Source organism: Alternaria viburni (assembly GCF_023758015.1).
Source record: "Alternaria viburni strain BMP 2772 chromosome Unknown scaffold_15, whole genome shotgun sequence".
NCBI lineage: Eukaryota > Fungi > Ascomycota > Dothideomycetes > Pleosporales > Pleosporaceae > Alternaria > Alternaria viburni.
Window position 1 is genome coordinate 410,677 of NW_026055784.1, and position 25,522 is coordinate 436,198.

Consider the following 25,522-nt stretch of genomic DNA (forward strand, 5'->3'; position numbering starts at 1 on the left):
AGAAGAAGACGAGAGAGGGTTGTATACGGAGTTGTTATCGCTGCGTACGGCTATCGTCTAAGGCCAACGTAGCGACCGGTGAAACAGACTGCAATTTGCCCGCGTGAGTCCAAGATGCTGACTACTATGTCTTTCGCACTCTCGAAGGCAATCAAGCCTTGCCTTGAGGAGATGTGTTGAGCGGTTGTGGTAGCGGTATCATGACGTACGAGCTGGATTGCAGTAACGTGGCACTTCTGTCCTTTACTCCTCTACGGTAATTTGCCCCTTCACTTCTTTTTGTTCACTATAAAGTAGCAACAACTTATAAAATTAGGGCGACACATGGATATATGTGACAACAGGAGACGCACGAGTTCTCAGTTGCGTTGCGCTCGGCGGTATACAAGAAGTTATTTGCCATGTTACTTTTCTGTTGCAATGAAGACTTCAAAGTAGGTACGTAGGTACACACACGATAACTTAGAAGATTGTAGTAGTGAGTGCAGGTATATGTGGAACGGGCAATACGAGAATGTATTCTGGTTCTACTCATACATCCACGCCTCGTCACTTTGCCCCTTCTCCGTTGTCTGCGCTCTGGCATACAGACATCTTACTATCTGCCCCTCTACAAACACAGGTACAACGTCTTTCTCTACCACCTTCATTGCCCACATGATTATCCTCGCGCCGAGGTTCTCTGTGCGTCCTTTGATGAAGACAGGTGCTGTGCTATCGACTGGCTGATTGACGAACGTCATGCCCAAGTCGTCTAGTATATCCGTCGGTGCGGCGTTTGCATCTGCAGAAGGGAGATGCACGAAGTCGCCGAGGTTTTCGTCGACGAAGGTGTATGTGTCAACATCTTCAATGCCGTCTTCGAGTGTGGGAAGGGTGTGTTTGGAGCACAAGTCGCGCATCAGAGCAAAGATCTTAATGTCGTTTGTGTCTTGTGTAGTCAACATCAACGATAACAGGACGGCCAATAACACCGTCCACTCCAGACCTTCGTTTTGTTGACCTTGAATACCATGTTTGTTGAGAGCGCTTGAGAAGGTTTTCGCTGGTTCTGGAAGGTCGGTGCTGAAGGCTGCCAGCACATCAGAGAGACTGTGCAAGGCGCGGGTGGGAAGTTCAGCGTTGGGTGAGCGCAACTTGGTGATCGCATCCTTGAGCTCTTGCCGCACTGAATGGATGATTCTGGCCTGGCTGTCCCGATAGATCTTCGCGTATTTTTGCTTGTCGTTCCGGGGTTCCTGATCTATCTGCAGTGGAAGAGTACTGCACCTCTGCTCCAGCGCTTGGTGCAGGAGTACCAATACTTGCAGCGTAATTCTCGGGCCTGGTCTTGCGACGTCGATAGTGCTCACATCCACTTCAGAAGTTATGATTGTCTGGATGAAGAAGAAGTGAACAATATACGGAGGCACACCACGGAAGAAGGGTACGTGGTTATCGTAGCGACCGAATGGATGGTCCTTGGCGCGTAGGAAATGCTGCTCCTTGTTCGGATCGGTGGCCAGGAAATCTTTCGACATGCCAAAAGGCACATTCTCTGGATTCAGCAGACCTAGCTGCTGCGCATACTGCTGTAGTTGCGGCTGGAACGCGAGCTTCAAAGCAAACTGCTCAATAGGATTTTCTTCTAGGCAGAAACCATAGCCGAGGAGTAGCTCATCGTTCTGCTTAGGTGCGTAGTTGTTGAACAGTTCCTGGCCGGACTGAAACGACTCGCCTTCAAGGCACTTGAGCGTGAAAGACTGGTGAGGCTGGAAGTCCCATTCTACTTTGGCGGATACAGAGTGATTCAGAATATCGATCACCGGAAAGAGAATAGGTATGGTCTCTCTTTCCGGTAATATGTGGGTCGAGATGAAGGCTCGCGAAGTGAAGATGGTGGCTGCCCATAGTAACGAATCGCTGAGGGTCGTTAGCAGGCTGCGCCAGAGAGCTGATGCATCGGTGTATCATGAGCCATATATGTGGAGATCTGTGTTGTTGGCACACAAAAGCACAACTCGCTTGCAGTGTCTCAGTTGTGGCAGAGGTAGTGCTGACTTTATAGTGCACGCTAGACACGATACAGATTGCGCTGAATCGCACTCGCTAAAAGACTTACAGTTCGATCTCGTCAGCAAGAGGCATACCAAGCTCTTTCAAGACAGCCACAGCATTTTCCCATTGGTGTTGCAACTCAGCCTTTCTTTCCTTGGTCGCAGGCACTAGGCTGGTACCGGTCAAAAAGGCGATATCGCTCTCGTCAAACCACAGAGGCGTAGTCATGCTTTCAGGCCCTGGTAGACATGTGATGTAGGCGTGCCATGGCGACTGATCGCCCCTCTTGCGCTGTTCAATCAACAGCAGGTACGTCAGAATGTGATCCGGAATCTTCCCCCGACACCGTTGAAGAGGGCTCTCGATGTACAACACCTCCTTCTCCTCTGGGTCTAAGTTGAGAGAAGACAGCGTCAGCTTCAATGGGCATGAAGCCACCACAGTGGAGCTCAATGGCCTCGCAGCGCGCATGTGAAAGCCATGCGAGTCGCTGTAGACGATCTGGACGTCTGGACTGAGCTGACCCCCATTTTGCGTAAACCAATTGACAAGGCTCTCAGCTGATGGATGGCTACCGAAGCCCTGGCCTGATATTTCGTCCGTTGACATTTGTACTTGTTGCAAAAGATCACGACCCTCGCTGACACAACTTTCCTATCGTTGCGGCCGTGAGAATCGGGGTTATCTTGACAAATGGGCGAATAGTAATACCTTTCGCACGCAATGCTTTCCTGTTTCGAAAGTTAGATATCTCGGAAGTTCGGTTGAGCCGAGTGCGTGACGGTAATGTGCCCTCCAGCTGACGAGTCGGTCTCGGTGAAAATTTAGCAGCGGGATGCGGAGCACAACGGAACCGACGATCAGAAGCGAGCGGGCTTGCAGAAAGATCGTGAGTTGTAGCGGGTCGTGCAGCAAGAGGTGCAGCACGGCGTAATGGTGTGCTGCTTTGTCGGTGAGGTAACGGCTAATTCGAAACCCTCCTCGCGACGTTCATGGTAGAGTTGCGTAAGCCTCAGGCGGCCGCGGGGTGCCTTGTTCCATTGTTGTCGCGAACATCACAACGGCAACGTGCGAGCTTGACAAGCTTCGCGCCAGCTGCGATCTACTTTTGCCATGATGCTTCAGTGCGAAATTCATGGTCGGTGTCTCCTGGGTGGCTTGGCTGACAGCGTTGTTCGCTTGAAACATCGCAAGGCTAGCCAATCGAAGCTTCCCTCGGTGTATACGAATACGCCGTGCATTGACTGCCCAGAGTTCCTTATGAAGGTTCCATGGTCGCCGTGCCGCATGATCAATCTTAAGATCGTGAGATAATCAGGTATTCGGACCCCTGCGGAACGTGTCTTCTGCGCTCGCTCAAAGGTCCGCACCGAACCGAAGTGAGACCTCGCCGTCAGCGGTCTCTTTGCTGGCGATGAGCACACCGTAAGCCGCCCCCCAGCTTTTGTCCGCCGAAGCCGAGTAATCGCTCCCCGATGAAGCAAAAAGAGGGGCTCGTAGCGAGTGTGCATGATATGCACGATGGGCCAATCGTTCTAGCCCCTTGCCGGATGCGGCTTTGCTGGCGTCCCTGCGCCCACGGGACGGACGACGGTTGACTTTACCGGCGTTGGAGCCTGTGTGCCTTGTGCGTCGACGATGCGGATGGTGAGTAGAGCCCTGCCGGCCGATGAATGACCTGACGGGGGGCCCATCAGGGCGGCTTCTTTTTTGTTTCCATTTCGTTTTCTGCAATTGCATCTGCGCCGCGTTCTGAGACACTCAGCTGCACAAGCTCAAATTATAGGGAGCGATTGATTGGCCAGCCCACTCCCTGCATAAGGTCAGCCTGCTAGCTGTGGCTTGTAAGTCAGCCCCAGTTGTTCGTCGCCTGTGGGTGTGCCTATTACGCTTGAGGGGGCACGACCTCCAAACTTCAGCGCACAGCCCTTGGGGCCCGCCTTCATAAGAACAATGGCGTCCCATGCGCTGATTGCGCCTGTGTTTTCGTCATTTCCTTGTTTGCTGACGGGTCTCTCAGCATGTCACACCTGGATTGAGTGCTGGAGCAATGCTGCTGGACATGTTGACCGCCGACGCCGCCAAACACGGCCATGAGAGCTCACCACCGCGTGCAGCCTCGCCCGCCACCAATGGCTCTTTCCTGCAGATGCCGCTTTCCCTTCTCGGTTCCGTCTTGCGCGGCCAGACTCCTTCACCGTCGCAGGCGACCCTTCCTTCTACCCATACCGACCCTACGACCGATGTCCCTGACACTCCTACGCGCGCCTCGCATAGGGATGCGATGAAGAAGCCGCATGACGAAGCCACCATCACCCTCGCTCCCTCAAGACCTGTCTCCTCCGGCAGCGATGCTGCCAGCGTCAAGCCCAAGAAGCGGACCCCTCGGTCCAAGACCTCCTACATCATCGCCCGACCGGTAAACACTCGCTCCAAGCTACACAGTCGGCAAAGAGTTGCCCTGCAGCTACACCAAGTCATTGCGTCACAGCGACCAAAGCCAGCCTATGAAGTCGTTCCTTTCTCGGCCATTCCACAGCGAGCCTCGAGACGTCTTTCGCGAAGCTTCAACACTAGGGAAAGACTGGGACCGCACGATCTCCTCATTGCGCAAGCAGAAGCATACAACAGTCAGGATGACGAGAATAAGTCGGAAGAAGATCGCTGGGGCTCGCGCGACATAATTGGCGTCATCAGCTCACGGAAGTGCGACAGGGGGGTTACTGAGACAACGGAGATTTGCATGAACGACGGGACGAGTCGCTGGGCAGTCACCGACATGCCCAACGGAGGCTACGAGTTCAATAGCACTGACGAACATGGACTGACGCTGAAGGCTCGTTGGGTGTTGAAGCCAAACCACTCGCGTCGTGTGTCGAGCATGTCGACGACTGCGCCGCTGTCGCCATCGCTTCCTCAGGCTCCAGACGAGAAGAAGTTTACCTTCAGCACCTTGAGTGTCAACTCCAGGCGCCATCCCATCATTGCGACAATGACCCGCAGTCGCATAGATGTCATGGATACATACGCAATGCCATCTGCGGCCTCGCCGTCAACGCCTAGCATAACTTCCTACACCCAGTCTCCTACTACCGACACCTCCAGCATCGACATGAACACCTTCATGGACACATTGACGGATAAGCTCCCCACCGAGACAGGTGACGCACTCCGACAATTCATCTTAGCTTCTGGCGTCTGGGTTGCGTCTAGAGAATTCGCGACCGAGAGCCCCTCCATGTCTTCGCCTCCAACCTTGACACCCTCTGCAACCTTCCGTCCATGCGCCAACCGCACATTCTCCATGTCCATGTTGGACTGCCCGCGCTCGCCATCTCCAGCATCGACTCTCGACGAGAAGCGTCGCTCGTTTCCTCGGATGTTCAAACCTAGCATGGAAAGGCTCCCCCGTCGCACGACAAGCTTCACGGATACTCCTCCTTCGCCTGCGTCAACCAAAACGGCGATACATGCCTCTCCCGTACCTGTTGTCAAGACACGTGCACGACGTGCGAATTCCACCGGCACCGCCCTGCATAGCATGACAGGCAGTATGAGGAAGAAGTACGGCCTCACTTTCGAAGACCAGACCCTCGTCGAGACCCCCGAAGAGCGCACCATGAAACGCAGCGTAGAGCTTCTTCGCATCAAAGAGCTCTCACTCCCTTCACCTATAGAGCGACCTTCTGCCGAATCAACCCGCCAACCCCCTGCTGCCATCCCCTCTCCCGTCGTCATCTCCCCATCAACCGAAGGCCCCAGCTCGCCCGCGCCTCTCCTCGCCTCCCCGCTCCTATCGCCCGCTATGCCAGAAACTGAACGTTCCCGCAAGACACAATCCGCTTATGCGCCCATCACGACAACCGGCATGTGGGATTCCGGCGTCACCGAAGGTCCTGGTCTCAAGAAGCGTCCTACAAGCATGTTTGTCATGAACGAGAAGAAGCGCAAGCAAGAGAAGAAAGGTGGGCGTAGTAAGAGTAAAGACAACAAGACTCAAGCTAGTGAAGACGGGAGCGAGGGTCTTGGACTGAAGAGGAAGAGCGATTGGTACATGTACAAGATCAAGCTCCGCCTCAAGAATTGCTTTAAGAAGGAGAAGGCTTGATGTTTGCTCGCCTAATCATCACTCTGGCATTGGCATTTGGGTATAAGCATCGCTGGGCGTTTTTGATTCTTGGTTACACACGTTCAAGGCTGGACCTTTTGCTGGTCTGCAGTCACCACTCATTGCATTATTTCCCCTCTTTCTCTTCTTGTACATACATACACACATTGTTTCCTACACTAGAGAGGTTTCCCCTCATCGCAAGTCGCTGTTCTTTGTCTATACCCATTCCTAGAGCGCCCTGTTGGGTAGCGTGGTTCAATCGATACTTCTTGTTCTTGCTCCGTGGGTTATGTCCGATGCTCCGTGACTACTGCGGGAGGGTGTGGTGATCTTCACGTGCGTGTTCATTACGCCGAAGCTACGGGATGTGCTAATTGCCGTGGGCTAATGCACACGCTGCGTATTGGGATTCTCTGCTCCGGTACTCTTGGCATCCTCAAGGCCCGATGCTGTCGGCCGAAGTGTCGGACGAGTCGGAGGGTTCGGATGGCGCGGAGGGACGGTTCGACGGAGGGTGGTGGCATGACTCGTGGTAGGAGGTGGGACGGGGTCTTTATGTTGCGTGTTACGAACCACGATGCATGTTGGTGTCTCCCTCTGTGGATACTTGTACCCGGGGTAAGACGCACCGTGTTGCAGAGTTGAGAAAGAGGCTATTATAATGGGATAGCACTTGGGCCTTAAGGGAAGATACTCGGCGCTAACCCCAGTGGGTTCTACTTGGTATCTCACTGGAGGTAGGCAGCAAGAGCTCTCCATAAAGGCGAGCCTCCATCAAAGAGGTCTCGAGACGGTGGCCTAACCTGAGTTTGCAACTACGATCTATGTCTCCCTACCAAACCACCGGAGACTTAGGATGACAACTCCTCAAAAACTCCAACCACTGAATCCTCGCCTCGACCTGAAATTGTCTTCCCACCACCTCCCTAAACTCGATAATGTCCCCTCTCGTTGCAGCATCTAGCCTATCCCTCGCAAGATGCAACGCCAAATCGAGTAATGCTAACAACTCACCATACGCCGCGTACGGAGCGTTGAGCCAGCAGCCTAAATGCCCTCGTATCCCATCCGCATCTTCAAAAACTGTCCCTAGTTTCTCAAGATACGAGTGCGGACTCACCGGAAACGTGACACCCGCAGGTGGGTCCAGGTACTTCAAGATGCGATCACAGCTCTCTACGACTTCCCCCGGTGTCACAGGATGATGCGGCGCATCGAACAGATTCCACCCGCAATACGGACAACTCCAACCTTCCCCGGCCTGCTTGCGAAAATGGCTTACAATACACTCCGAGCCGAAGATGTGCCCGCAGGGGATTTCGACAGGACGATGCGGTTTCTCGGAACCGATATCTTGTTTTCGCAATGTAGTGCCGCAGAGCGAACATGATCCCAGGTTCTGCTTCGATGGGTTAAGCATCAGCGGGACTATAGCGTCGAGTGGACGGTCTTGTGCTAGGAAGGTCGTAACACAACCGACTTGTTCACGCTCTAGTGTTAATGGACCGCGGAGCGACATCTTCCCCACTGCGTCCATCGTACCACTCAGAACCTGCGCATCTACATCAAAGAGCCGGAGGAATTCCATCTGCTTCGCAGACGGCAATTCATGCCACCCCAACGCCCACTCCCTCATTCCCCCAGGTAGCGATGGAAAAACATCGAGGTCCATAAACCACTCCCAACCAACTTTCAAACTCTGAGCCAAACTGAGCGTTTCGTCTTCGAGGATACGTTGAAGCTGAGCAAGGAAGAGAATCTTAGGCCAGTGCGGTTGCGGTGCTACTTCTCCTTCTCCATCTGCGTCCACCCGCCGTTTCACATGCGGGAAATACCATTCTTGTGCTAGATATATCAGGTCGCCGGCATTGAACGCGCCGTTGTAATCTAAACCGCATTCGATGTGGCTGATGAGCTCTTGTATTATATCGAAGTATACAGGTAGTGGATGGAGACGGAGCGCGGAAAGCGAGGTATCTGTGGGGAAGTCTGCGTACCGAAGGTGGAATTTTAGGATGGAGATGATAGATGTGATTTGGCCTTCGAGTCGGATTATGCGGTTGTAGTAAGGGGAGTGGGGGGATGTGGTGTGGCGGCGTGGGATAACCTCTCGCTTGGTTCTATGTCGATGCCGTGGTGGGGAGAGGGAATCCGTTGCTGCGTTAGACATGTCGGGCTGGGTTTGCGCACGTCCTCGTAGCGTCTGTGGAATGCGGTGATGGGGTTGGGAAGGCATGATGGTATTTTAGTTTGCTGTTTTGAGAGGCGTTGCGTAGACTGCAGAGTTCGGCTTTTGGTAGAACAGAAGATGTTTGATTATGCGAGCTGGATGATTCCATTCAACAAGAAGGTTTGCATTCCATATCTGCAGGTTCACAAAGCCGACCTATACAGCGCACCGACAAGCAACTCAGGATATCTGTCTCTCCTGCACATCACTTCCTGACCTCTGCATGTTCGACCTCCGCTGCGTCCTTGATATCTAGTCCAGCCATGTCTTCCTGATCCTTGGCCGCGTCCCTAATCATCATGTTTTGCTTCTTATTCTCGCTCTTCTTGTACAGATACTGCATGACCAAGAATGAACTCCAACATCCTACGATGAAGCAGATATTCACTGCATAGCCCTTGGTCCATTTCGGGCCCTCGACGATAGGGAAAACTGTGATGGGGTAGAAGGAGAAGACAGCCCAGCCAGCTGTCAACATAGCACCAACAGTGACAGCGCGTGCTTCTGCGTCGTCACGTAGAGCCATGTTGATGAACGGCATAAGAATGGGCGTAACAGCAGCTGATACACCGAGCAGATAGTAGCAGGCGAAGTGGTAGCCCTTGGGGATGTTCCAGACCAGGAGAGAAATGTTGGCGACAATGTAGATAGTTTGAACAATCGAGAAGATGGACCAGAGCGGGTAGACCATGCAGAGGGAGGTGGCGAGGAGCGCGGCGAAGACGGAGACACCTTGGGCACCAGTAGGGATAGTGTTGATTTGAGGAATGGTGTAGGCGCCGGGATATTTGGCAGCAAGGTCCTTGAGCCAGATTGCCATCTGTCCATGAGGATAAGATGAGGATAAGAAACTAGTAGTCGGTCAGCGGTTGTAACTATGGGTTTGTCGAAGATGCTCACAAGGTGTAACACAGTACGCCCATGTAAAACTCCCAGCGCATGAATGTGCGCTTTGCGACCGTCCAGCTAAGCTCTTTGCTTGGTGCGACACCGGCGTTGACCATGCGTGAGCGAGCGAGCGCATGCTCTTTTGGTGTAAGCCACCATGGCTTCGCGCTACTTGGTAGGCCCGGGAAGATGAGGAAGCCCGCAAGAGCGATAGGGAGAGAGATTACTCCGTCTATAATAAACAGCCATCTCCAACCCGACATGCCACCGACACTGCAAGAGGTTAGCAATAGTATAGTACTTTGCGGAAGGTCGCTTACCCGTCGAGGTTGTTGTAGGCCGCAGCTTGTAGATATCCACCAAACATCACGGCAATGTTGTTGGAGACATACCAAACTCCCGTCCTTTTGAAGACCTCCTCAGGCCTGTACCAAGAGCCAAGTACATATGTGGTACCAGATGCTACAGGTGTCTCAAGCAGACCGAGTAGAAATCGAGTACCGTAGATGTCGTTTCGGCTGCGCATTTGACTCTGGCAGAAAGTCACGATGGACCACAGCACTTCCATGGTCGGCAGATAGTACTTGGCAATCTGTGGCCGGGATAACAGGAGTAAAGACGGAACCTGGAACACGAGATATCCGACGTTGTAGAAGGTGTCGAATAGTGAGTACTCGTTGCCGTAGAGACTAAGCTCTTCCTTCATGCCCGACACATAGGCGTTCTTGATGTTGGAGGAGTCCAGCCACTTGAGGAAGACTAGTTTCGTTAGCATATAAGTACTGGGAGACCTGATAGTATGACCTACACATGAAGGAACAGAAGGTCAGCAGACAAGCGTCCATCTTCCTCAGCAACTTCCTCTCCTCCTCAGGGTAGTGCTTGGGATACCATTCCCAGAGGTACATCCACGCTTTCCATGGCGACCTCTTGGGAGCTTCAGCAGGCGCGATAACGTTGGTATCGAACTCGCCAGTCCTGTTGGCGACACCAGCAGTTTCGTCGTTGGGCTGCGTGCTAGCCATGTTGAGTCGCCTCTCGTCAGATGAAAGTGTTGACGGCACGACCTCGGAAAAGCACAACAAAGCTGGGGTTTTCGTGCTTAAAGCCCTGAGGTTCGTCGGAACCCGAAGAACAGGTGAGTAGGTAGTTCCCGCATGGCTAAATCTCAAAGCTAGTAAGCGACTGGACGGCTCTCGCGCGGGCGTCGGGATATTTCTACATGCGGATGGTCGAGTGCGGGGGCGGGCTTCTTCTGGGGAGAAATCCACAAACGGGCACTGAAAGAGGAATTAATCCGCTATCCGGTGGGTGTTGAGCTGCTGGAAGATAGCCAAGAGCATGGGGAAGCTGTGGGGTGATGGAATGAAGCTCAAATCTTGGTTCGGGAAGGATGCATTGCGGTCCAGGTGTCGTGCCAAGGCGCAGCCAAAGGCAGGCAACTTCGGCGCATCGTCCGCCTAACAAGCTTGAAAGTAAGCCTCGGAATCACTCGCTGATTACTATACCACCCATCTCTTCGCATGCAAGTTTTCTTCTATTTGGCGTTGCGCAGATGCATGTACCTAGGTATGGTGTGGTAACAGTCGGTGACGTCATAGACACGTTCGCGAACGGAAAATCTGAGGCGTGTCTTTACGCGTCGCGACCGCGAGCATGCACATTCATCGCCAACGTCTACGACTCGAAACCGACTCACGTACTTTCACTTCCTGGGCCCATCTCGAAAAACTGTCCGCGTTGAGTGTGCGTTCCTTGTGTAAGCTTGGAAGAGCATGGTGCCCGGGGACCTCCCGTACAGAGCCGTGCATACGCATCTTCACGCGACTATCCCTACATCTCAGGAGAGCGTGATCGCGAACGGGATTCGATTTTGAAATGACTATATCTACTTTTACGCTACGCCTTTCCACTACTTCAATGCTTCGATCATCTTGTACAAGCTGTTCTCTAGGGTGACAGGCGATCGAAGCCCAGACCAATCGTAGTTCAACAAGCCCCAAGCCTCATCCGCCCCAATCAGTGTGTTGGGAGTTCGGTTAGGACGAGTCTGGAGGTAGAAGCTACCTGAGAGCTCCCAATGCTGCCAGCTAACCTGGTACTCCTTGACCATCTCCACCAAGCATTCCGCGTAAGTGGTCTGGTTCCAATACGTTCCGTTCTGGATGAATCCCCATTCGGAGATGACCATCGGGAAGGTATACTTGGTCGCTGGGTCGTCGGGGTTGACGGCCTGGAAGCCCTTCTGATACCACTTCCTCTTGAAGGTCGCGCAGTCATCCTGTGTGGCTTCGAAGTCATACTTGTGGATCTCGAGAACGATCTTGTCCTTCCATGCGAAGCTATCGGGCACGAACTTCGCAGTCTTGTTTGCAGTCGACGTACCACTGGTACCATTAAGCGTCTTTCCGAGAGGGATGGGGTCAATGTACGTGTCGTACGAAAGACCAGAGAAAAATATTAGCGCATTGGGATCTGCCTCGTGAACGGCGTCCGCAGCGGCAGTCATGTGGATGTACCACGTATACCAGTCGACCGGCTCGGCCACCTTGGCAGCTCGCAGCTCATTGCGCAGTCCCATTGACGAGAACGTCGGCCAGTTTTCTTTCGCCTAAGCACGTCAGCATCTGCTCCATAGCAGACGGTCTTTTGAGTACATACATGCTTCGTCATAAAGGCCAAGCCTCGCTTCCACTTCTCCACGTCGAAGTCCTTCTCACCGAACCAGCCGTTACCGTCGTCATCGCCGCAGCACCAGAATGCCTTCGACACGTGGTTGTCCAAGTGGATGATCACACCTTGACGCGAAAGTTCCTTGCCAACAGCATCCCAGACTTGCAGTCTTGTCGTGTTCTTGGTGAACTGTGGGTTCTTCTCCAGGATCGAGTTCAGGACGTCGGTGCCGTTCGTACCCGGAATTGCATTGAGAACACTCCTTTCGAGAGTCTGGTCTGGGCTATTCGCAAGGTAGTCATCCACCATCTGGATTGCGAACGGCATGCGGACTGAGTTGAGGCCGAGCTTGGGAAACCACGACACGATATCTTGGACGGACGAGTGTTGGAGGCCTTCGGGAATCATGATCTCTTGGTGACCTGGCCAGTTTGTCGACATGAAGTGGAAGACATCGCCGTTCGCGTCGACTATGTCTCGCCCCTTGGTCGACAGAGGAAGTATGGAAGCTGCCCTCTTCAATGCCGATGGCGGCGCGGCAGCAGCAAGGGAAATCAGCAACAGCTTCACAGTTGCACGAGTGAACAGCATTTTGACGTTAACAGGACGAAGTGTTGGTTGATTCTATCCACGTTACGAATCCTAGCATCTTTATGCCGACAAAGATTCACGCGATCGTCTCAAACTTAGACGCGTCGATATTCACGGCCAAAGTCTTTCCGTCCCTACATGCTAGCAGCGCTATTGCAACCCCAGACTTCACAGATAGTACAATGCGGGGAAAGTAGCAAGAAGACGCTACGCCGCTTCCAAGGCTTGTCAACACAGCAAGCGAAGGAACAGATACCTCTTCTGGAAGGCCGTCCACGAGTCCAAGAAAGCATAGTCACGAGCTTTAGTACGATACGAGATCAAGAAAAGAATGACGTCCACATTGCGGGCAATGCCCTGAGCTTGTGCAAACGGCCGGGTAGCGGGCATCGGGGTAATGCAGATCCCACATTTAGCCTACACCTTAACTTCGAACTCTCGTTGCAAGATGACCCGGTATCGATAACAGCCCCGCTATGCTACGCGCGACAGTTTACGCGTCGCCCGATGTAGTCCTTTTGGCAAGAAGCAACACCTTGGCTACTCTTCGCTTTGCTTCCTGACTCTTCTCTTCGCTCAATTACGACGGAACATCTAGTGGAAACGGCACACCTCGAGGACCAGTTCCAAGTGTCATTGGACGAAATTGCCTTCGTATCGAACATACGTCACTCACAAGTTCCGATCGCGAAAGCAAAATGGGAAGCGCTGTACAGGACGCCAAGATGCCTTCCAAGGCCGCGGTGTAAGCAAATGCGCATGCAATAACGACAGAAGCCAATGCTAAGTTTTGTCTAGCGTCAAAGATGTCGACCTCAGTCAGATCTACTCCGAAAGTGTGGCAGCAAAGATCGTTCAAGTCGCGCAACGCGGTCTCAAGCAAAAAGCTCCTTTACAATCATACCCACACACTGTACCCCAGATTGGCCCAGACGCCGGCCGATACGAAGAGCGAGAAGCAGATTTCTGGACATGCGGCTTCTTTCCAGGATGCATATACGCGCTTCTCGAACGTTCGATACGATATCCCCAGGCCATTGATGTCCCAGAGAATGTACGGCCACAGATCCAAGATCAGCTACTGAAGCTAGGACGACACTATGGCGTCGCTATCAACCAAATGTCTGGTCGAACAGATACACACGACATGGGGTTCATCGTGCAGCCCGCATTACAAAAAGACTGGGAATTGACCGGCAACAAAGAGAGCTTACAGTCTGTCGTCAACGCAGCATACGCGCTCGCATCGCGATACGACGACCGAGTCAAAGCGATTCGGAGTTGGGACGTTGCGATAAACGACCGTTACTCAATAACGGATATGTCGACAAACTTTCTCGTCATTATAGATAGCATGTGCAGTAAGCCTTCCACTCCAAGCACTTCTTCTCTCCACTTACTCACACGTCCCAGATCTCGACCTCCTCTACTTCGTCGGCCACATCCAAAACGACCAAAAGCTGATCGACATTGCAACCCAACACGCCGACTCCATCATCCACGAGATCCTTCGACCAGACTTCTCCTCCTACCACCTCGTAAACTTCGACCCGCGGACCGGCCAACCACAAGCCAAGATGACGAATCAAGGCTGGAAAGACGATTCGACGTGGAGCCGAGGCCAGGCCTGGGCAATAATGGGGTTCGCGCAGACGTATTCGTGGACGAAAGATGTAAAATACCTGGCGACGGCGATCCAATGCGCAGAGTACTTCTTGCGACGGTTGAAAGAAGGAGAAGGGAAGTGGCATCTCCCCATGGTCCCGTGTTGGGATTTCGACGCGCCACAAGATAATCCCGAGGAACCGTTACGCGATGTTTCCGCAGGCGTGATAACAGCGAACGGTCTTCTTATCATCCACCAAGCACTCCAGTCCCTCTCTTCAGCCACGACATCGCAACTCCCCTCCAGTGGCGCCACCAATTTCCTCGATATCGCGCTGCAGATAGTATCGCAGACCCTGGATATGTCGTTCGACTCTGATCTAGCGTCTTTCGGAGCACCCACTAAGACTATGGTGAACGGAAACAGCGTTAACGGCGCAGCGGTAACATCGGAGATAAAGATCAACGAGACGGGCTTTGATTGTATACTCAGGAACAGTACGACGAATTGGAATGAGCATGCGCATATGAAGTATGCGGATCATGGGTTGGTGTACGCGGACTATTACTTGTTGGAGTTTGGCAATAAGTTATTAAGGTCCGGGCTGTTGTGACTGCTACATCCAGATATTAGGGATGTTGGAGATAAGAGCACGGAATTGTAACGACTTAATAGGCTTGCGGGGAATGCAAAGGCTATCTATATATCGCGAGACTCTTTGTTCTGCTGCAACCTCTTTCTTATCTCTTCCATATTTAATGGGCGGATTCAGTCATCGTGTATCTCGTGTGTGTTGCGGGAGTCGTGAGTGGCTCGTCGTTGATGGGTCATCTGTTCTGCTGCAAACTACCTAAGCATCATCTTAATATACCTTCGACTTGTCGACAGGAAGTCTGCGTTCTAGGTCAAGACCACGAGTGCTGAGTAGAGAGAGAAAAGCCCCCATGAGTGCACTCAGTAGTAGGTCGAGTCTTAGAGTCTTCGTGTCGACATCGGTCTTAGTAATCACGTACATTGTACCGAGCCTTTTGCTACGTTCCTGCGATATATCCCGGCATCGTAAGACTGTACCTAGTTTCAGCTTACTGCAATGCATGTATCGCGCGACGCAGGTTTATAGCTTACTAAGTCGTAGTCTACAGCTACGTAGTTGCTCTAGTTCGCTTTGCTTGAGTGAACTCCGCTAGCAAAGTAATCCTATGTATGTTATTTATCAGTAGAGATACTAGAGACCGCCGACTCTCGTGTATTTTATTCTGATTTTAAAAAAGGCAGATAGTCGGCTTGCATCGCAAGAGATGTCTTATCGTTTTGCGTTAGAAAGTAGTATAGGTAGCCTTTTTCTACAACTTATAACTCTTCTTCTGTGTCGGTTCTTCTACACATTCTTCTAATCAAAGAAGCACTTACTACATAGAACGCTAGAAGTATAGTAGAGTCTTGCACGAGAAGCGTCTGATTGTCTCGCCTGCAGATAGGTGCGCTTGCAACGTTTTAAGTAACGTTGCTAACAGCTCTAGAGTTGTTCTCGCATCCTACGCAACTGTAGTAGCAGCTTGCTTTAAACAGTATATTTGCCGCAGCAATTAGCTAGCTTCTTCCCGACTACCTTACTAAGGACATTTGTTTTCTATAGTTAGGGTTTGCATAGTTTGCAATAGAGACCTAGAGTTTTCGCGACGTTAGGCTACATAGCTAACATGCGTTGTTGATAACAAAGCCTACGTGAGTAAGTCTTTAGTCTGCCATAGAACCTTGGGAGTTCTAAGTTAAAGGACAGGAAGATACGTGTACTTTCCGTTATCGATGGCAGCGGATCTAGCGGATCTAGCAACTGTACCCCTGTATGTGTACGTACGAGAGTCTCGCGCTCTACCAGCATATTTTCCACACTACATGGCGGATTGGAACCTCGATTACACCTCTCCGTAGCGCGCAGGGGGGTTAATGGCATGCATTACAATTAGTATTCAGCTTAGCATGCTTTGGAATCCCTTCAAACGCGCCGAGGAAATGAATTAAGGATTGAAAGTCACTTCGTCATGGCTGATATCGTATACTTTGCACAACTTCAGACCCTCTCGCAGGCAAACCCTTGCCTGCGAGCACTCACTATGCAATTTAGGAATACTGCGGCAGGTGTAACGAGGCGGTTTGATGGAAACAGAGCATTAATTGTCGGACTGCATACCTCGAAAAAAATATATCTATCGAGTTGATGAACCCCGCACATCTCCGGAGGACGCTGACCGAGGTTGGAATCTCCCCAGGGCTGACAACTACCTTACATTCTAAGCTCGGCCAGGCCCCCTGACATCTCCCACTACTCACTAATACACTAGCACAACAGCCTTGGTGATAACAACGTCCTGATCCATGCTTGGGCTTACCTCCTCACTTGAAGGAAAGAATCTCTTCGCCTGTATCAGTGCCGCAGCAATTTCCGCATCTTCAGGTAGCTTCTCCGTTGGAGCCCGAACAAGTGCAGGAAACAGGCAAATTGAGACCTTCTTCTCGACACAGGAAAGCGAATCCAAACTATCACCCCCGTGGTCTTCTGCCTCCATCCAAAATGGATCAAAGCTGGTGTCGGGCCTGGCAAAGTAGACCCGGTGTTCGTGAAGGCTCAGCATGAGTGTCCGCTTGAGACGAAGAGCTTTTTGAACGATGCCTGTTGACATGATATTGGTGTGTTGAAGAGGCGGATTCGTATTCGTGGCGCCATTGATAGTTTTGGCGCAAGCCTCCAGGCATTCGCAAATTTCAGAAACACGATTCGGCAGAACCTTGTCCTGGAAGCAAGACTCTTGGAAGAATAGCTGGGCGGCCAGTCTATCGAGATGCCTGACCTCTTCTCTATCTTTTTCCCGAATACAGTCAGTCATTGATAACCAATCGATAGAGCTTGAAACATACCTGCCACAGTCTTGTAGATCTGCTCGGCCCAAGGCGTAACCTCACACATGGTTTCAGTTCCGCGGAACAACAATTGGCATAGTACAACTGCCAGAAGATGTTGGACAGCAAGCGGACTTCCCCAATGCTGCCGCCGCCTGTATATCCAATCATGCGGTTCGATTATACTGTTCAGATCCTCTTCGACAAGATGTTCAAGATGTGTTGTTGACAAAGTACCAGCCACAGCCAACTGAACCGGAGAAACAGCGAAGGAGTCTTCGGACATAGCATCTTTGAGTGGTACTCTGATGCTTCGCCAAAGCTTCGCAAGATCGCCTTTGCGAGGCTCAGCAGGGAACTCCGCCTTCTTCTCAAAGTCGCGCTGTCCTATCAGGGCTCTGACAAGGGTTTGATACTCGTGTCGAACGACGTTTGCTTGTTGTAGATCCTGCACAAGCCTGGCAAATGCGTCCCCTGGGGAGTCTCTGAATGACCTCTCGACTACCTGCATGGTCGTGAATATCTCGTCAGGCACTTGACTCTTAGGACCGGTTTGCTTTCGGAGAAGCCAAGCCAGACAGCCGACAGCCATATTCAAGGCTCGTTCGATCTCTTGCACGCTCCTAGCTCTAGTGTCTGCTATCTGACTCATCGAGCTTAACTTCCCTTCGAGAGCCGTAAGTCTTGCTTGCAGGTCCGATAGGTCGTTGATGGCCGCCCGATCCTTGAGAGGCACAGTCGGATTGGGTACCGTTGATGGTTCAGCCGGAGTTCTGGAAGTCCCGGAGAGGCTATCGGCAGAAGAGACGCTTATCCGACGTTTTCGTTTCCGTTTGTTCTGGCTACGACTCGGTATGCGTACCTGAGGGCTGATGGAGCGAGGAGGTCTCTGACGCCGTGTGAGGTCGATCGTAAGAGTTCGGCGATGCTCCTTCGGTAGCGAAGGGGGTTTCCCCTTGTATGTCGCCTTGAGCTCCGCGTAGATTGGCTGGTCAAAGTCATTAGATATGCGTAACAGCGGTTTTTCTGTTCTTACCTTTGACGACCCGGGAGGGGCGGGAGGAATCTCTTTCGCCCGTCCCTCGAAAGCGCCTAGACCAAGTTCCGGTCTCCTGCAGTCCATGATATCCGTGATAGACTTCCGAAGCGTGGAGTCATTGAGTAGGGGTGTGCCACGTTCGACCAAGTCGTTATACGTAATCCCTCCTCCTTGTTTGGTACAAAACCCAATCAGACGATCCTCGATCTGCTTTGGTGTAAGATGTTCTTCAGATACCGGTCTCAGTGTGTCTATGATTGTTGACCAGAAACTTTCCTCATTGGTTAGGCACCAATCCAAGTGGTTCAAGACAACAGCTAGCTCGTCGTTCGTCCATCGAGCCATTATGATGCGTGGTGCCGTGTCAGAAGCTTGTCAAGGGAGGCGGAATAATTGTAGCTCGTAAGAAGGAGGCCAAAAAAGAAATGATGGTGAGCGATGAGGGAAGTAAAAATAACAAGGATGGGTGGCCGATCGACGGCGTAGCCGGTGATGCGATACCTATGTAAGCAGGAACAGTCCAAGGTCTACGTATTGGTACGGGCGCAAGCACTTCTATTCCGCGTTTACCTAGGTTACCCCTGATAAGGACCAAGCTCAGTTAATGTGAGTGTTTTATTGGGGGTACCGATTGGGCAATTGGGGCGCTTGGTTCGGGTGGAGCTAATGACGGAAGAACGGCCCAGACAAACCTTTATGACACAGGACTGAGATGAAAACTCCGGAACAACTGTACGACGCGTAAGTCGAGGGAAAAGGAAAAGCCTGGAGGTGGAAAACCGACCTCTAGCAGTTTGCGTGTCCAAGGGTTTCGTTCACTGCGCAGTAACCGGCACGATTGCCTTTTCAACATACCAGTTCTCTCCGAAAAAAAGTCTTGAGAGAGAGATTAGTGCACAGGCCTATGTTTGGCCATCGGTCCGAGGTGGAGTTATCGATCGTCCTGGGATGTTGGCGTGCCTTCGTCCACCTGGGTAGCATCACGGGCGCCATTCCGCTACACGTACCGGGACCTCGTGCAACCTCTCTGGGCATCCACCCCCTCTGAGACTACCATCGGAACGAGACATTCATTGAGGATTTGTTGATGAAGCTGTGGAATCCGTCTACTGCCACCTCTTATCGCCCCCCAAATACGATGGGTCAAGATTCCGCCCATTCCGTCTCCTCTTTTGGAAGAGCCCTCAAACGACCGGCTTCCGTAAGCCTATACACTGCAATCGACACCAGACGACCGAAAGTGCGGCGTACATCCTTCTCAAGTCTTGCCCCGTCGACACCCAATCTGTCGGATCTCGACGACGAAAATGACGACGACGAAGATGGCGCGTACGAAACCAGTCTGCGACACTTTGCGCTGAGGGTAGAAGCTCTACAGGATTCCATCACTCTCCCCCCTTCCGGTATCGCACTCCCGGGTACGACCGCCCAACGAGTTACCGCGCCTGACTATCGTATCGCGCTCGACTTTGGCACCACGTATACGACCATAGCATTTGCCAAGAAAGGCGAGCCTCAAGCGTCAATCCATACCATCGATGGCTTCCTAGAAGACCGCTGCCTATCACTTAACGGCAGACAAGTACCGACCGAGAGCGTCTATATTCGGGTTCCGTCGAAAAGCGCCACATCGTTGACCAAACATCGCCGCAAGACCAGTCCGGTGCGATTTCGACGACTGCACGGTTGGGAGGCACAACGATGGCTAGAGACTCCGCAGCCAAACGAAGAGCTCATTGCGCACATACGAAGGATGAAACTCCTTCTCGACAACGGCACCTGGACCCAGGATGCGAAGAGCGACGCCCAAAAGCAAGTGGCGAGACTTAAGGCACATCGTTTGGTGCATTCGGAGCGAGACATCATACAACACATCTTGAAGTATTACCTTGAGCACATAAGGAAGACTTTAGCAAGAGACTATGGCTTCGACAATCGTAGTTCTGGTATGTGGCAAACCACTCTAACGCTCTCTTGCCAACCACTCACACAGTCATTACAGTGGAACTCACCTTCTGCGTACCAGTCTGCTGGACGTCTATGGCGAACGCTGTTATGAGCGACTGCATCGAGACAGCCATGCGAGATTCGGCCTTCGGACTGGACAGAGACGAGAGTGGAGACTACTCAGTCAACCTGTTCATGGTCAATGAAGCCGAGGCAGGCGCGTCGTACGCGCTTGCATCTAACGCAAGCCATGCCACTATCAAGGTATGTTTGTGTTGATTGTATCAAAGAGACCACACTGACTCTCGTAGCGCAAGCAGGTATTCCTCATCATCGATTGCGGCGGTGGTACAACTGATCTCGGCATATATCGAACAATGGAGCAGCACCCTTTACGTCTTGAGCGGGAAATAAACCCGCCTTCGGGTTCGTTGGCGCCATGGACTACGGAGCGCAATGGATGTTAACCTTTGACTAGGCGCTATGTGCGGGTCTAGTGATCTCAACGAGCGAATGCGAGCCCTTGCCTTGTCAGACCTTCACGACAAAGACTATCTTGCCACAGATTCCACCATCGAGACCATTGTCGAAGAGGATATCATACCGAAATTCGAGAACGAGTACAAGAGGATATTCAAGTATCGCGATACGACCCAGCGCTTCAGATTCCGACTCAGAGCTCTCCGCGCCTCCACAAACAACGGACGACTGCTGGATGGGCAATATGTGCTGGACTAGTAAGCCAATTCCTGCTTTACTTGAGATCTCCAGCTAAACAGCCAAGTGCCGACATGTGGAACATCTTCAAGCCTTCCCTGGAGACAGTCCGAAAGCTCATGAAGGGTCAAATCCGATCCGCGGTTGCGAAACGTATCGAGGTCGACTCAGTCGTTGTCATCGGAGGATTTGGAGATTCTCCGGCTCTCAGAGAGTATCTTCGGATATGTCTGAACGAGCTCAATCGGCAATATGGCCTTCAAATGGACATCAAGTTCACTCCGGCGTAAGATATGACACCGCCACATGCCCTTGGCATTCAAGAATATATCGCTAACGTATTGTCTCAGCAACACAGGGGCCGCTGGAATAGCCAAGGGGGCCATCATGCGAGCTCAAGACAAGCAACTCGGACCAGAGCGCATACCCACGCAAAGCATAGGAATCTATCGCCACATACATTGGGAGGACGGCTTGACCGCGCCATACATGAAACAAAGGGTGGAAAAGGACGGATCGGATTACTTGATCAAGAATACCATCCATTGGATTGTGAAGCGCGTACGTATCTTCCTCTGCGAGACCTAGCATCTGCATGCGCTTACCCACCGCTTCAGGGAAACGATCCTGTCCCCCGCGTACACCGAGTTCAATTCGAGTCCCAACATTCATTCTGGAAGCATACAAAGATCTGGAAAGGGGAAGAGATCCTCTTCATATCCGACACCTGTACGGAGGACTTTTGGAAGCGTGGACACAGATACAACAAAGGTCAGTGAGCCTGGACACTCTATCAGTGGTCTCCAACTGACAAGCTGCTTCTAGGGCAAACGAAGGAGCTGGGAAGAGTGATTTTCGATCTGACACATCTTAAGCAGCGGCATGTGAAGGAGCACGAAGACAAAGGCCTGTCTACGAGAACTTCCAAGATCAATATATCGGTTCTCATCGAGATGGTCATCATAGGTAGAGATCTGAGGTTCGATGTTCGATGGCCGGCGAAGAGCGATGGAGAGCTACTCGCTGCATCCCGAAGTTCGTTTTCGGTTGTGGCTGCATTCAAACCCGGCACTGAATAGATGTGCATGTTTTGGCCAAGCAACAAAGATCGATTGCATGCTTTGATCTATTGCTACTCTACCCCGCGCGCCATGTATACTGGCGTTCAGAGTGACGGCTCTATGTGTACTACTTGTAACCATTGTGTGTCCCAAAGTCGACGTTCAAAATGTCTAGTCGCTGCAATATAGCCATACCGCTTCAAAATTCCTCGGAACATCGCTCATCATCTCCGTAGAATTAACACGTGGGTAATTCTTTTGGTTGCCAGAGGCTACTTGAATATGCGGTCTCTGTGAAGATCCTCAAGTGGACCGCCACGATCGACATCCTGCTGAACATAGGTGGTCGACAAGATTGAGATGCGACAACACGACCCCGGGGGTGCTCGGTCAAGTGACGCTCCAGCTAGCCTACCAAAATCTGATTCACTACGTGTAACGGAGCGGCTAATCGCGGCTGTGATTGACGACCCAAATGTGAGTCAACAGCTAAAAGTTGTCCAATCAAGTTCTCGGGAGATGGGCGTCACCCGATATCTCCGAGGTGCAAGGCAAAATAGGTGGACACGCGCGGCCTGCATAACCAGGTAGTCCCGACGATGTGGAATCTCCAAGAAACAACGCACTCTTTGGCACAGACAGATTGGGTTGCTGAGTTGGCCCTGATGTTGATAGATCTCTGAACATTCTCCAGTATAGTGTGGACTTCAAGGGCTCACGCAAAGGAGGAGTCGCAGGTACTGTTCTGAAGTAGCCCACTTTCGTAGACAGGTTCCGGTAACAGAGGCCTGTCCATGTGCTGCGAAACGAAAAGATCAGCACCGCCAGACCTACTCTCACAAGTAGCATCGTAGATAACGCGAAATTAATACCCTGTTTTAGTGTTTCAAACCTTGCTGCCCGGCCGTGGGCTTGCCAGCTTAGTCAACGCGCTGTGAGCGATCCAGAAACGTGCATCGGTACAGGATTTGCAGGGAGACAGCTCCACATCTTAGCCCGAAGGCGCTTTGAGTCCAACTTAATCCAAATTATGCACGTACGGGCTAAGTTCTACGGTGATGTTTGCGGTAGCCCCTTACCTGGGTAGATTGTGCCCGAGGAAGTTTGCTCAAGCTTGCGAGAGTGATCCTGATGGAGCAAGATTCATGATCAAACTTCGCCAGACCTTGGAGGAATACAACGCTCGCCATCGATCGACCAATATTGGTGAGCATCAGGGAATGACGGAGGGTCTGCCTCGTCATATGTGATCTGTCTGCAGGGTGGCCACAGTCTCGAGAACGCACTAGTGAAAACGCCTCACGACCTTGGAGCTTCCAAGGTTTCCTGGCAAGCATGGCAGGAGCAGCGGGCCTTTTCCAACATTTTCTCTTGGGCCCAACATATATTGCAGCGGATTGAAGCCGAGAGGTGTTACTGTCGCCCCACGCACAATGGCAGCGAGGGACAGCGAGACTGTCAACATCATGCACGCGATCATAGACATTGCGGCTTACGCGGAGAAGGGCCACAGGAGCAATGAGCAGTAGCCCCAGACACTATCCACGAAAAAGACGATCTGATGCTGGCTTACCTATGCCGCATACTAAGACCGTTCTTGTCGTGCTTTCCATGCGCGCACAGAACCTATAGTAGGCGCGTGTGCGCAGATCGCTCAGTACCCCGATTCGTGGGAATCGGGACAGACCCACATTTTCGTGCAATGAGCGGCTTCGAGTCCGGAAGAGCGAGACGGTTTCGGAAATTCCCAAGATGCGTTGAGATGTCTTCACTATGGATCTCCAGCAATTGCTCTGTGTGCTTTAGTAATGTATAGCAATTGGAGAGTATTCTGTCTATGTATGCATCCGGTAATATCTACTGCACATGGCTACGACAAGTTCCTTCTTTCGTAGGTTGCAATGCGATCGATCGAGAACGACTCCGCGACGTTCAACGTGCGTTGAGCGAGATTCCACCAAGTACCATCAGGTGATCTCCACTCAGACGCGACAACAAGATCTGTACCCTGCATGTAGCAACGGACTTTGGTTTCTGCAATATACTGGGTGGTTACACCTGCCCTTCGGGTGCCAGAGATGCCGCGCCTTCTTTTCGTGGCAGGCCGGTGCCACGGTATTCCCCGAATATTCGCGTCCTTCATAATGCTTTTCACATCCACGTCTTCGCCATTGATGGCGTGTACAATACGGTGACCTTTCAGATGTCAGCAGATTTCTCGATGTACCCTGTGTAGGCATGGAACGAACCATTGTTCTTCTTGTCAGTGATCGGCAGGTGATCGGATGCAACTCCTACTAATGCCACAAAGGTCTCGTCTAGAGCCCACTTGGCTTCATCCTCATACCAGATGTGTATACTATCGATATCCGGGAATCTTTCTGTAGAGCTGTACTCTCGGTCCTGGTTCGTGGCTCAGAAAAATGCAGATGCCCAGCAGCAATGCGTCTTACCTGGCGAATGATCCACGTGGGAACGTTTCTGATCAGCTCTGTGCCGTCCTGGCTGTCAGGATCAAGCTCTCTAGGAATATCCTTGAGTGCGAGAGCGGTATCTCCGTCTAAATCCTGATAACAGATCTGTCGCAACATGCCAATATTGACGTGGGCTTTCCACCCAGTGATGGTTGCCGCACTTCCGGCCGCTAGGACAGCACCACGGGCAACAAAGGTCCCGCTCTGTCTTCTACCAATCATTTTAGCATCCGGCAAATTGCAATTGGTCTTCGAGCAAGCTTACCCGAAAGGTGACTCCGCGAACCTGACCTCAGCGCCACTACTGTTATGCAGAGGCCCGACAACATGTTTCTGTAGATATGGCCGCAACATGGGCTGATCGGCGCCTCCCCCAATAAGAAAGATGGCTACACCTCGAGGTTGCATACTGAGAATCGAGCGCAGTCCCGCACGTAGCAGTCGCGCGTTTCGCTTCAACCATGGTTGGAAAACATGTACGCTCAGCTCGTCCCTTCCATGCTCGTTAGTGATTGCAGTAGTACACAGGAGTGTAATTAGTGCATACCTCGAGATTATGACTTTGTTCCGTATGTCCAAGGTCCCTTGCACGCAGGAGGGAATGTATCCCAAGATAGTTATCTCGAGATGATCATGCACGCCGGGGGCCAACAGTTCCCGTGTGTTGAGAGTAGGCTTGCGATAGTTTTCGAAATCATCCATCGCCATACTGATTATGTCTTCCAATTTTTTAGCGTGCAACTTTTCCAGCATGTCTCGCTGGTCTTCAAGCCTTGACAACACACGCTTTTCGAGACGGTTGTTCAACATGTCAGACCCGCACTCGTCCCCTGCAGGATAGCTTAGTCAGTCTGAATACATATTGATGATTTGGCTGTCTTGTGGTGCGGAACTCACCCAAAGGTGCGGACACACGATGAAATTCGTTGCCGGTCTCAACGTAGTATGGTACCAGGTCAGCAGTACCTCCGCCGATATCATAAACAAGGACCACGGTGCGACACTATTAGCCAATTAGCGTTATACACGAATACGCCGAACACCAGCTAGTAAGTATGCTTACCAACTGTGCGAGATCATCTTGTGGCATCCGTGCCAGCATCCAACGTGCAGCAGCTTCTGGCTCAGTGTAGAGATGAACGTGAAGCAAATGTTGGTACGCTACCATCTCGTCATCTGGCAAGCAATGAAACCAGCCCCTATGAGCCGTTTCATGTCTACCAAGACGAGCGTTTGCTGCAGCAACTTCA

At 51.8% G+C, this 25,522-nt stretch overlaps 9 protein-coding genes across 9 annotated transcripts; 4 read left to right on the forward strand and 5 right to left on the reverse strand.

The window, feature by feature from the left end:
- Nucleotides 1-527: 527 nt before the first annotated feature.
- On the reverse strand, nt 528-2,646 carry J4E79_007154 (uncharacterized protein; the record flags this gene model as incomplete). The annotated part of the gene is made up of 2 exons (XM_049356021.1): nt 528-1,902; nt 2,102-2,646. 2 exons carry the CDS (start codon nt 2,644-2,646, stop codon nt 528-530), a joined length of 1,920 nt encoding a protein of 639 aa, XP_049209475.1.
- Nucleotides 2,647-4,099: 1,453 nt separating this feature from the next.
- Nucleotides 4,100-6,145, forward strand: J4E79_007155 (uncharacterized protein; the record flags this gene model as incomplete). Its single annotated transcript, XM_049356022.1, has 1 exon — nt 4,100-6,145. One exon carries the CDS (start codon nt 4,100-4,102, stop codon nt 6,143-6,145), a length of 2,046 nt encoding a protein of 681 aa, XP_049209476.1.
- A 2,438-nt stretch (nt 6,146-8,583) lies between these two features.
- J4E79_007156 (uncharacterized protein) lies at nt 8,584-10,291 on the reverse strand (the record flags this gene model as incomplete). The annotated part of the gene is made up of 4 exons (XM_049356023.1): nt 8,584-9,229; nt 9,279-9,539; nt 9,587-10,025; nt 10,075-10,291. 4 exons carry the CDS (start codon nt 10,289-10,291, stop codon nt 8,584-8,586), a joined length of 1,563 nt encoding a protein of 520 aa, XP_049209477.1.
- An 887-nt stretch (nt 10,292-11,178) lies between these two features.
- On the reverse strand, nt 11,179-12,530 carry J4E79_007157 (uncharacterized protein; the record flags this gene model as incomplete). The annotated part of the gene is made up of 2 exons (XM_049356024.1): nt 11,179-11,877; nt 11,928-12,530. 2 exons carry the CDS (start codon nt 12,528-12,530, stop codon nt 11,179-11,181), a joined length of 1,302 nt encoding a protein of 433 aa, XP_049209478.1.
- Nucleotides 12,531-13,255: 725 nt separating this feature from the next.
- J4E79_007158 (uncharacterized protein) lies at nt 13,256-14,800 on the forward strand (the record flags this gene model as incomplete). The annotated part of the gene is made up of 4 exons (XM_049356025.1): nt 13,256-13,275; nt 13,329-13,891; nt 13,944-14,618; nt 14,763-14,800. The coding sequence occupies 4 exons, from the start codon at nt 13,256-13,258 to the stop codon at nt 14,798-14,800; spliced, it is 1,296 nt and encodes a 431-aa protein (XP_049209479.1).
- Nucleotides 14,801-16,466: 1,666 nt separating this feature from the next.
- J4E79_007159 (uncharacterized protein) lies at nt 16,467-18,418 on the reverse strand (the record flags this gene model as incomplete). Its single annotated transcript, XM_049356026.1, has 3 exons — nt 16,467-16,996; nt 17,053-18,022; nt 18,071-18,418. The coding sequence occupies 3 exons, from the start codon at nt 18,416-18,418 to the stop codon at nt 16,467-16,469; spliced, it is 1,848 nt and encodes a 615-aa protein (XP_049209480.1).
- A 793-nt stretch (nt 18,419-19,211) lies between these two features.
- J4E79_007160 (uncharacterized protein) lies at nt 19,212-20,487 on the forward strand (the record flags this gene model as incomplete). The annotated part of the gene is made up of 3 exons (XM_049356027.1): nt 19,212-20,019; nt 20,076-20,284; nt 20,332-20,487. 3 exons carry the CDS (start codon nt 19,212-19,214, stop codon nt 20,485-20,487), a joined length of 1,173 nt encoding a protein of 390 aa, XP_049209481.1.
- Nucleotides 20,488-20,503: 16 nt separating this feature from the next.
- Nucleotides 20,504-21,325, forward strand: J4E79_007161 (uncharacterized protein; the record flags this gene model as incomplete). The annotated part of the gene is made up of 3 exons (XM_049356028.1): nt 20,504-20,757; nt 20,805-21,023; nt 21,088-21,325. 3 exons carry the CDS (start codon nt 20,504-20,506, stop codon nt 21,323-21,325), a joined length of 711 nt encoding a protein of 236 aa, XP_049209482.1.
- A 2,672-nt stretch (nt 21,326-23,997) lies between these two features.
- On the reverse strand, nt 23,998-24,494 carry J4E79_007162 (uncharacterized protein; the record flags this gene model as incomplete). Its single annotated transcript, XM_049356029.1, has 2 exons — nt 23,998-24,201; nt 24,252-24,494. The coding sequence occupies 2 exons, from the start codon at nt 24,492-24,494 to the stop codon at nt 23,998-24,000; spliced, it is 447 nt and encodes a 148-aa protein (XP_049209483.1).
- Nucleotides 24,495-25,522: the final 1,028 nt, after the last annotated feature.